The 11793-nt window shown below is 38.7% G+C and overlaps 1 protein-coding gene across 5 annotated transcripts; it reads right to left on the bottom strand.

The window, feature by feature from the left end:
• Window positions 1-141: 141 nt before the first annotated feature.
• Window positions 142-11633, bottom strand: CENPU (centromere protein U). Of its 5 annotated transcripts, none has more exons than XM_063402135.1 (12): window positions 11520-11633; window positions 11163-11301; window positions 9586-9703; window positions 8034-8181; window positions 7671-7761; window positions 6507-6579; window positions 5377-5494; window positions 4918-4996; window positions 4007-4054; window positions 2640-2701; window positions 1266-1422; window positions 142-597 (listed from the first exon to the last, which is right to left on the bottom strand). In XM_063402135.1, the coding sequence occupies exons 2-12, from the start codon at window positions 11211-11213 to the stop codon at window positions 460-462; spliced, it is 1083 nt and encodes a 360-aa protein (XP_063258205.1). In that variant the 5' UTR covers window positions 11214-11301; window positions 11520-11633; the 3' UTR covers window positions 142-459. The 5 variants fall into 5 exon arrangements, with proteins under 5 accessions (XP_063258205.1, XP_063258204.1, XP_063258206.1 ...); XM_063402134.1 differs by having other exon boundaries at window positions 11163-11306; window positions 11520-11630; XM_063402136.1 differs by having other exon boundaries at window positions 8058-8181; window positions 11163-11306; window positions 11520-11630.
• Window positions 11634-11793: the final 160 nt, after the last annotated feature.

Below are 11793 nucleotides of genomic sequence, written 5' to 3'. Positions count from 1 at the left end.
CTGCTCCAAGCTTAGCACTTTAATGCTCTTTGCTGTACAGTTTCTATTTTGTTAGTCGTATGTCAAAGTTTTATTGAGAAGCCAACAAAACAGATTTCTTATTTTCGTAAATGAGATTAAATAATTTATTTCAAATGCAAATTTAATAAAAAGAATTGTTTATTAATCTTTGTTCAACCAGAGTCTGTGTTCTCTTTATGAATATATTCCTCTCAAGATTACTTTAATAGCACAAGATTAACACCCAGTGTTGTTCAGAATACACGAAAGTTTTATGAACTGTGATTGCTGTTTCCTTTCATTGATATTCTGAGACTATTTGACAATAAAAAGATACAGTCTCTAAGCTGCTGACTTAAACACTGAAACAAAATAGAGTAACAATAATTAAACAAGCTTTAAGCACTGACAATTCTTGTAACTGTTCCTACTGAATGTCTGAAAGTCTTAAAAAGACACTTAATTTTTCTTTGATCTCTGCTCTTTTTGTACAGCCAGAGCCTCTTCCAGTTTCATATTGATACTCTCAAAGTGCCTTTCTGCTCCCAGAATTCTCCGAGACTCCACCAGAAGAGCAGGGAGGCTGGAAGTTCCATACTGTTGATAAGGAAATAAAATGACAAGGCAACATTTTTAACTCTTGGAAAGATCACTTACAGATCAGTTTTTACTTTTCCTCTGTCTAAAATGGCGCAGCATGACCTTTAAAAGTGAACAACAGCCAAAATCAGAGCATCTTCTGAAATGTGAGGATCTCCCTTACACAGGGCAGGTGTGTAAATTGTGTCCACAGAAGCCTTGTACCACCTTCCTGGTACAACAGGAACGGGTTTTAAGGCTACACGAGGAGTTTCTCTGGTCATGAAAAACCAGCACTGTTCTCAGCAATATCATACATGGAAGTACCAGAGCCTTCCCTACTTTGGAACAGTAACAACACAAAAAAAGAATTACTTCTGCCCCACTGTTAATCTTCAATTTCTATAAAAAAGTTACAGCTAAGGACAACTGTTTCATTTCTATGTCTTTTGAATTCCTGGATACTGAGAGCAAGACAGCAGAATCTTCTTGAAATATTTCAGCTTCTAACATGAGACCAAAAACATGAGTGAGATACTACAGTAAAGTTCAGCAGTGATTCTCAAGTCGCTTCCATACAGACAATTAACAAAATGCTGCTACTTAAGAGATGTTAATAAATAAATCTCATAAATTAGAATAAAAAACACTTAGAAAATTGCAACACATGCAGAATAGGTACTTACTACCACTTTTGGTTTCGGGTTTTCTTCTCTATAATCCAAACAGTCTTGCTGTAGCTCCTTTAAATCAGTAATTAATTCAACTGCTTGCCTCAAGGATGATTTCCTTTCCTGCAGCTCAGCATATTCTTTTTGTAGTTGTGTCAGTTGCAGTTCAGCTCTGAAAAAAGATCAGGACTTTGATGCTTACATCTGCATATTTATTGCATGAATAACTGTGACCCTATTTCCTCTGAAGGCATTCTTAAAAGGTTGGTCAGAAATATGAAACATAGGCTACTATAGAATAGTGTTTAGGTAGAACAAGCATATTATTTAAACCGGGGCATGAGTCCAAATGCACCAAAAAGACCCAAACCTCTTTTGAGTCGGACAATGTAGCTACTCTTTCTTAAGCATTTAAGTTTTTAAAGTGTAGATTCTTAAATACGAGGTGTTCTGCTTCTGCACACCCCTGCCTGCAAGCTCCGTTGTTCAGTGCTTATGCTGAAGCATATTGAGGATCTACAAACTACCTACACCTCTGCTGAATAAACCGGAGTGCTCAAACCATTTAAGTAGCGCTCCAAAAACTGAGCACAGTGATTTTCATCCAACAGGGTTGCAGAAAAAAAACTTTCTTAAAATGATCAAAGGACTAAAACACAACATATAAAAGTGTGAAGACAGCATTCAGGGGCTTCAAATAGTTCTCTGAGCAAAGTTTGTCCATAGTACTCAAAGAAAAACACCTCTCGTGGCCACAGAGAAAAGGTTTTTGCCCTGTTTTTGTGGGTCCAAGCCCATGGTTCCTCACAGAGTTACCTTACAGGGTGTTATGTTAAATGCAGCTTCAGTATAAAGCTTGTCACTAGCAACCCAAGGGATCTGGGGAAGTCTAACGGTTCTTCCAACCACGTAATTTCTGTGTTGTGTATCTAAATGACACTTAAGATTAATGCCAAGTTAGAGAAGGGGAATTGTGTGGCCACATGAGAAGGAAATAAACCATGTACTAAGAGCAACTCCTGCTGACCTGCAGAGGTGAAATACAATCTCCCATCTCAAAACCAAAGAAGTCCTCTGTATGACCTTTGTAATTTATGGTCCAGCACTTTTGCAATTCATATCGTAACCCTGGTGTTCTTCCTGTGAACCTATGGTGTGAAACACCCTCCCAGTAACTAGTTAGCTAAGAGAACTTGCAAGAATGACGGGCTAGGCAACTGAAATATGTAAAGGAGAGGTTATAATGAGCTTTTGTGAAAACAAAAAGCAAAACAGTGGTCATTTCAAAGTAAAATGAGAGAACAAAACAAGTTACTTTCCCTTCCGAGTTACAAAATACCAGACTCCTTAAGTTCTTCAGGCTATTACTGTGCATCGTTAGAAACACACCCAGTTAGCTCTTCTCTGACTTGCACCAGTTGCTGCCTTTTCTTTTTGATGTTTGTTATTGCCTGAAATAAACAGTGAGCAAAGTCTGTGAAAGAGTTTCTAAAATTTCAAAGGCAAACAACTCAAATTTCATTGCCTCTTTTTCTCTGAGGTTTTATGCTGATTGTCATTGTGGAAGATTCTAAGACACCAGACCTGATAAACTACCACATTTTACATCTGTATTTGAAACATTTTAAAGCTGCTTAAAATGTCAAACTCTAATCTCCATCCCCAATTTTTCTTGCATATAAAAGGAGTTTGTGACATTTTGATTTCAAGCTAGGAGGTTTTAGGTTTAAAAATGCAAATTAATATGAATGTACATTCAGGATGATTGCCATAGCTAAGTAAGCTTTCTTTAATATAACATACAATTAAAAAATCTAACATGCAAAACTCATCATGAAATTAAAATTAGCAACTAAAAGTTTAATTTTAAAGAAATGTCTAAGGTGCAAACTAAGGATAAATCTGAGTGGCTGTGAATTAAGATTCTCATTTTACATGTAGAGCAGTTTACCGTATCACCTCAAGTCAAAAAGACTTCAGCATATTAATTGCTACTTCCAAGGATAAGCTTTATGATGACTTTATTTGTTAAAGCTATTTTGCCATTGAAAATTTTGCAGATGTTAATTTAGGCAGAAATCCAGACAGTGCCTAAGCTGCTCTTAAATCTCTCTTCTGTAGGGCATTCACCTCTCCTTGATGAAACCACTGCAATGTTTTTCTGCCCTTACACTAGTGCCTCCTTCTGTCAACATTCCCATTGTATTTTCAGCGAATTACTACTTGTTATAAATGAAGAGAGGAACTGTCTTCCTGTGAACAAAAATTCTATTTAGGGAATGCAGCTGCCTGAGACTTCCCTTCTTTAAATTAAGCAATCCAATTCTATCCTCAATTCTATCCTCCAAATGCTATCTTTGCTGCTCTCCTAGATTTTGTATTCATTTATGTTTCTTTAAGGTTAGCTCTCATTATTTAACTGGCTCTCCAGAGGCTTCACCATTACCCATTTAAAAAAAAAAAAAAAAACAACAAATCAAAAAGCCAAAAGAGTAATTGACATGCACAGATCTTACCCATCCTAATGAGCCTTCATTCTTTTTTACACCATATAGCAGTATAAATCTAGAGTTTGCAACCCACCACATTTACTCAGAACTTCTCCAAAAAACCTCAGGTGGTTCCCTCACCTCTGTTCAGGCAGATGATTCTGAGTATAGTACACTTTTTGTCAATTATTTTATCTCTTCCACTCAAGTTCTCAACATTCCAATGCCCACAAGTGTATGCTGTACAATCTAGTGATATGTATTTACCTTAGCATTTTTTTCCTTCATATTCTTTAATTCCTGGACTCCTGCTATCTACAGAGAAGAAGAATTACAGGTTGACAGGTTGAGTTCATCACTATCCTCCTAAGAACATGGTTGCAAGAATTACTTTGGAATAACATAAAAAGTTGGGTGTTTATTTAAAAAAAAACAACCCTGGTTCAAAGGGACGTCACTGGTTGTGTATTGACTCTTTCCTCTCTCCTCATGCCAGAGGAAAACTGTTGCACAGAAGGAGTTAGTGCAAGTAATACTCCTTGCACCAATTCCTGTAATACTACCTACCTTAATTTTTCTGTATCTTTGTATAGATGTATCATAATAATTCCAACACTTGTTACTTCTAATGAACCACTCAGAACTATAGCTTTAGTACTTAGCCATGGTATTTGGCAAACTCCTGCAAAGTTCTGAGTTCATTTTACTCACCATAATCACCTTAATCTTTCCATCCAATAAAGCACAGAATGGCTGAGGTTGGAAGGGACCACAGTGGGTCTTCTGCTGCAACCTCCCTGCTCAAGCAGGGCCATCCTAGAGCACTTGGCACAGGATTGTGTGCAGAGGGCTCTTGAACATCTTCCACTTACAGTTATGTTCAAAATGTTAATTAAACAGGGATGATTTTCCCTGGAATATGTTAGAGGCCTTACTCAGAAATCACTGAGACAGCACAAAAATTAAATCAACCTTTTAAAACTCTAGTCAATGAGCTTTTAAAACAGTTTGACACAGCTGTATGCTCATTTTAATTATGCAGCTCACCAGTTTTACTACATAATGATTTAGATATGACAAACACTTCAGGATTCAGCTTGTAAAATGAACGTGTAAAGGGCAATTTAAAACTATAGGTATTTTGACCACAAAACTGATTTTATTTCTGGTGTACTTACAAGATCAGTGATTTGGTCCTTGAAAGCAGAAGAGAAGTCATTGATAGCCTTTCTGCAAATGTTTGATTCTATACTTTCTCTGGAGAAGTTAGAGGGACAAAGCACATTTGGTTTAGTAAAGGGGAAATCTCATCCAAACCCCTTCCTTTGAGTAATAAATAAAACACAAAGTTAAACAGCTAGACAACTGCAGATCTTTCATAAACAAGCAATAGCTTCATTTTTACCTTGGGAAATATCAGCTGAGATGTGCTGTTCATGTTTGCAAAAATATCAAATCCCTGGAGACCATGTCAAGATCATGATGAAGAAACATTTGTATCATAGATATGTAATCATCATTAATATCAGAATGTAACCATGCAATACTGACTCCCTAAAGGAGAGCCCATTAGCAAAACCACAGAGATTTCTTTTTAATACTTTGAATATCTAGTCATGGCAAAGCAGAATATTTACCTGTAATTTGCTGCTATTTTCTCAACTTCGGCCAGAACAACATCCAGTTCTGTAATATCTCTAGCAGTTCTCTTCAGCTCTTTGGGACACCAAATCTGTACAGACTGTGGGCTATCCACTGGAACAACAGAATGGACATAAGCGTTGCACAATTCAGGTGCATGTAGTAAAACAACAGAAAAGCTCTTGTGCCCACCATCAAAATAACCATCTAAAATGATGAGTGTTTTAACATGAAATTTGAGAAGAAGAATATTCAAATTATTTCATCTGCCTTTGCCTGCGCAACTGTGATAGATTAAGCTGGAAACACCTTAGAAGTGGGATGATCAATGACATGTAACTTAATTCTTATTCTTTATTGATTCAAGCAAGCCCAGGAACACATCAGTAAACTAAGTAATAAACTACACGGTGTACTGTAGACATGATTTTTTGTGTTAAAAAACTATTGGCCTGAATTTGCAACTTGCAAAGATCCATGAGCTTTTATATTTACATACATTCCTTTATTAATACCATATCTGCTTCAAAAACCCACTACACACAAATACATTCCTTTAAATTTTGCAATAGTGTTATAAACCAATTCCACAAAAAATGAAACCATGTTTCTTCACACACTCCCCAATGTAAATCTGTCACTAACACGTGACGGGGTTCTGTTCAAAGGAAGCAAGATGACACAGGAGACAGTTTCCTCCTACTGAAAAATGCCACTGTCTCGAAGCTCCCTCTCTCCAGGGTCTTTACACTGACAGCTGTGCTGCAGCCAGGGGCACTCCAAGTTTTGCCCCACAGCTGCTGCTCCAGGCTTCCAGACCAAGGAATGTACTGACACCTACACCTCCCACAGGTTCACAGCCATGGCTCCAGGCTTCCCTCCAAAGGAAACCAGGCTGACTTAGAGGTATAATCCACACCTATGCTTTATCTCTTCTGGGGAGGAATAGGCAAATTCAGGGATGCAAACCATGGGGATCAAACTGGGGTCTATACCAAAACTGAAACTAAACCTTTCCATTTCTAGAAGCACTGTGTTGCTGCATTCCAGAAATGAAAACCATTGAAAAACTTTGATCTTGAATGAAGAAAAGCTATATGGAAGTCCTGAAAAAAGTGTACTTTACCAGGAGGCTCTGATGTGTTCTCCTCTGAAGGCCTCTTCTTTTTTGCCTGGAACTGAGTAGTATTCAGAGTGTTCTGTGACACAAAAATCAGATTAACTTCCAGAATAAACCCTAGGTTTACTCATCTAAACTCCTGAGAGATGACAATTAGGCAGATGCAGAAAGCATTTCCTGACTGAAGCATCACTAACATTTCCTCTGGCCTGTTCCACCAGTCCCAGCCCAGTGGTCACTCTGCTGTGGGACAGTGGCTGCTTGACTGCACTGGCCAAGGACCCATCAGAGTTGGAGACGTCCTGAGGAGCTTAAGGACCCTTGGTTCACACAGTCATTACTCAGGATTAACATTTCTCTGATCAACAGTGCCTGCTCACCCTTCCTTTTCACCCACATTCTCTCCCAATCCATTCTCTACTTTGACGACCTTGTGACAACTACAACAGCACTTGCACTAGAGTGCTGCATGCATCCAGCCTACTGATGAAAGACTAACACTCTGTACCCAGAGTACAATTCCAATAAATTCCAATACATAAAAACCTCTTGTTTCAAGTACTGCACAGCCTCTTTTTGATAGGTTACTTTCTTGAGCCTGCAGACAGCTGACTTCTGCTGCATGTCTGGCAGCTAAGTGGGGCAAAAGCATTTTACGCTAATTGTGGAGTAAGTGTACAAAAACACTCCTTCAGAACTGAACAGCTTTTATTTCTAACACATATTCAAAATTAATTTTATCAATATTCTTTTTCCCATAAACCTGTTTTGCTTCAATACCAAATAAGTACAAAGGGTTCATGTTCCATCTAGTATGCCATTCCTTGAGAACATATATTCTAGATATGAAGAAGATAACTGAAAAAATGAAAGAATATACTCTCAAATGAGCAATAGAATAGGCTACAGGATCCAGGAACAGCTGGCTATTATATTCCTTGTTGACATGATGACTTGTAGCTTTAAGCATTTCACTTGGCCACCTCACAGGAATACTCTGAGGACTGATTATTTTGGATGAAAGTACTAAATGAAAGTACAATGAAGTACTAAAACAGTACTAAGAAACAAATGGAAGATCTTCCTCTCCCCCCACCCTCTAATGCAGGCATGGCATGAAGTAAACTAAAATTAAATTGACTGATAATACTCATGAAACTTTTTCAGTACCACAGTCTCCTTAAGGGGTTCCTCTCCAGCATCAGCTGTGTTGGATTTCTGAACATCACCATCAGAGGGCTTTGAGTGACGCGGTTTTTTACTGGGAAAAGAAAAACATACACTACTACCCTATGAGAAAGGATCATCTTTCTCAGAGGAAAATCTTGTGTTTTGGGGAACATTTTGTAGAGCTATGTCTCATACGAGTACTATTGAAGTTCTTGCTTGAAGTAAGTAGCAAGACAATTTCAGATTTAACCAAATTTGATTTAACATATAAATATACTAAAATTTGAATTAAAATATTTTAAAAAATATTTTCTTTGTTACATATAACTTAACTAGAACACTTTTCCCTTTAAATATAAAAACCTGAAGACTAAATTAAATGCTGACAATTTTGGTTTTTTCCCACCAGACCGTCTGTTTTGCCTTTGTGGTGCCGAAACATGACTGAGTGCTTCGTTTTGTGAATGTTCCTCTCCATAGGCATCCACAGCAGTACTGTGCAAAGGGTGATCTATAAAGAAAAAATAAACTGTGTGAACACTGCTCTCTTTTTTAAGGCAAAGAGAACTGCCAGCCATTAAGCATTTAGTTAGAACATTTGTGATCTGCTAACTAATAAATAGGAAGTTCTCGTTACAAGTATCATTTGAGGATTATGAAAAAGTATAAAGAGAAAGGTTTCATAGTTTCTGTACCCATCCACCTATTTCTTTATGAATCCAAACCAAAGGTAGTTCAGCATGTACACAGCATGGCACAGTGCAAGCAAAATACTTTGTACAGTTTCTTTCAAGTCTCTTTTTGCTATGGCATACATAAACCTGCTACATGTTTAAACAACTACTTTCTTTTTTTTTTAATGTAGATTTTAAACTGCTTTAGTGGATGCTATGAGAAGGCAATTATTGCTGCTACAGAATATTTGTAAATGTAGAATTCTTGAAGGTTTTATTTCATAAAACCAAAATCGTTTGGGACTGTGAGAAATTTAAGGTTTGAGCATGCCTTCCACGGTACAAAATTCTTTTTCCAAGCACACTGCCACAAAACTTTTGTTTTAGTTTACATTAGTGTCAGTGGGTAGCCTTTTTACAGTCTAAATACATACCACAGAAATAAGGAAAAGAGCTTTCCATTATGCAGCCTTGCCCTACAAGCAACCCTTCTGCTAAATAGTTTTTACAGCACATTGTCAATGCTGTTCCTAAGCCACATTTCTATTTCTGTAATTTTCTCAGAGTAATAACTATTATAGCTGTGAAATAAGTCTTAACATTTTCTCTACAGCTTCTAATTACACTGATTTTCAAAAAAAAACCAAAAAACCCAAAAAAACACCAGATAGATGTACCAGAAGAGCATCTACACCATGTAAATTGCATGTAAATTGATTCTCTTCCTGTGTGTACTCATTACACAAGTCCAATATATAACATGGAAGTAGTTTTAATCCTTCACCAGAAATTGTATGGCTTTATGTTATTGTTTTAAGTAACATCTGAAAGTGGAAGAACAACATCCCTGCAAGTTTGCTGCCATGAATCTCCTACAATGGCAAAAATTTTGCTTCATAATTTGTGTATTTAATAAAGAATAAGTTAAGATACTGAACTTTGGTTTTTAACTGTAAGATCTTACACAACTGCAATATTATGATGTGCGAAATTCTATCATTCAGACCACAAAGGTGGAATAGCCAGTATTTTTCCACTGCCTTTTATTTGCACATATTACAGCATTATTCTTGTTACTTCCTAAATGTTAGAAAATAACAAAATCCCATCTGTCTCTCCTCTCCATTACTTTTCTCTTGTAAAGAATGGAAACCTTTTCCTAGGTAAGCACCTGAAGTATTTTGCCCTTGTGTTTGGTTTGTGAAAATTGTACATTAAGTGACACTCGAGAGAATACTAACCAAAGGAATCCTCAAGCTCCTCAAGGTGATTTGTTTCTGCCAACTTCAATATCCTTGAGACATCTGGTTCCTCAAGAGGAAGTGATTTCCAGCGAGGATTGGAGTTGGCTTTGTGCTCCTGCATAGGTATGAAATTAACAGCCAGTTTACCCAGCTTTTTGAGTGTACAACAGATTAAATATGACAATGAATTTCAAGAACATTTGGCTAGAAATACATTTAACCAGAATGTATATATGTATATATGTATATATGTATATATGTATATATGTATATATGTATATATGTATACTGACTCCTAAGCTACGGCATAAGGATTTGAAGCATATTTTTGCTCAGGCTACAGGGGTTTTTTTTCTAAGAAAAGTGACGGTATAAAATGTTTATGTTCTGCTATTTGATACTGTGTTCTACTGCAAGCTTTGTCTTATTTCATAAAAGCGTACAAGTTTAGAAATCTTATAACACTCTAATACCTGGTTTCTATGATCTGTATCTATATTTCTCTTTTCAGGCATTAAAACATTTCTTCTTTCATCTCCATATCACATAAATTTCCACCCTTATCCAATTGAATTACTTTCTTCTGAAGAAAATGAAAAGCTATACAGTAACTTCTTATTAAAAAAAGTGGAATTTATAAATCAAGGACTACAGAGACACTTCTGTAAAGCAGAAGGGTAAGAGAGAATAACACAAGTTTATGAAACAATTGTGGAAACAGTTGTGTGCCATTCACAAAATGTATGACTGATTTTCCTCACTAATCTCTGTGTCTACGTGTAGGGTGAATTATAACCAGAAAAGACTGACCTCTGGAGCTTTTTAATTTTACCAGTGCTTAGCAGTGCCCCAGCATTTCTATTATAGTACCAAATATACACATCAACTACTTTTTCTCTAAGCCTTCTTTTATGAGATTGTTTTTAAACTTCTGCCTGTTTGAAAGTCAATGCTCCATTTTGTACCGCTCCTAAAAGGAAAAAGGAAAAGCCCACACCAACACCCCAAGCGCGCCCCAGCAGGGATTGCACAGCAGATCCCAGTGGAAAGCAAGCCCTACGTTAGACCCCATGCATCCATCTCCAGAGACAATGCCCAGACTGCACACTAACACGACACAGAATCACGGAATATCCTGCACTGGGAGGGACCCACAAGGCCCTGCACAGGACACCCCAAGAGTCACACCGTGTGCCCAGGAGTACTGTCCAAACAGGCCTTGAACTCTGTCAGGCCTGGTGCTGTGACCACTGCCCTGGCGAGCCTGGCCCAGTGCCCAACCACCCTGTGGGTGAAAAACTTCTAAAATCCAACCTCAACCTCCCAGGCCGCTCCCCCGGTCCCCTCACCGGTCGCCAGCAAGGAGAGATCAGTGTCTGCCCCGCAATCCCCCTGGCGAGGAAGCTGAGCCCACGGTGAGGTCTCCCCTCAGTCTCCAGCTGAACAGACCAAGTGACCTCAGCCACTCCTCACACGGCCTCCCCTCAAGGCCTTTCACCGTGCCCTCCTTTGAACATTCTTTACAAAACCAAAACATCGGCTGTTTGAATTCTGCCCAACTTAGCGAAACTTACCTCTAGCTTATAGCTGGTATGAGTCGTCTTTATTTTCTTCTTTGAGGACATTCTGCTGTTCAGTATATGAGGCCGAATATAAAACCGAGGGTGAAGTTAGTGAAAAATTGTCCCCGATACAAATCAGCTTTCTCTGTGTCTGTGCTTGGGCGAGAACGGGAAATCTTTGTTAGTTCACACTATTCTTTGTTATTTCAAGCTGTTATGCTCAGCTCACTCCAAAAGCGGCAAAGCCCCCTTCTTTAGCGCAGACCGAGAAAGGCGTTATATACTTATGTATATGGATGTACATAGCACGTGTAAGTGAGCAGGGCACAGGAAAAAGACGAAGCGCCACGCTGCAGTGGACGCCTGTACCTCGGCCCCGCCGCCGCAGGTGCCGCAGCCCGCTGCCCTCAGGGAGCCTCCGCCGCCTTTGGAAGCGCGCGCGCCGCGGGCGGGAAGGAAGGGGAGGCGCGGGGCGGAGCCGCCGGGCCGGAAGGGGAAGAGGCACAGCCCTCTACAGGCCCGCTACAGCGCCGGAGGCAGTTCAGTGTCTGAGTAATTCCCCTAGCCACCGCTGTGCTCCGTACTTTGCTGTTAATGACCGGTTAAATACAAACCGCAAGAACGTCCCGCTTTCTTCTTCCCC

The sequence above is a fragment of the Prinia subflava genome, chromosome 7, assembly GCF_021018805.1.
Source record: "Prinia subflava isolate CZ2003 ecotype Zambia chromosome 7, Cam_Psub_1.2, whole genome shotgun sequence".
NCBI lineage: Eukaryota > Metazoa > Chordata > Aves > Passeriformes > Cisticolidae > Prinia > Prinia subflava.
This window is presented reverse-complemented; position numbering and strand designations above follow the sequence as displayed.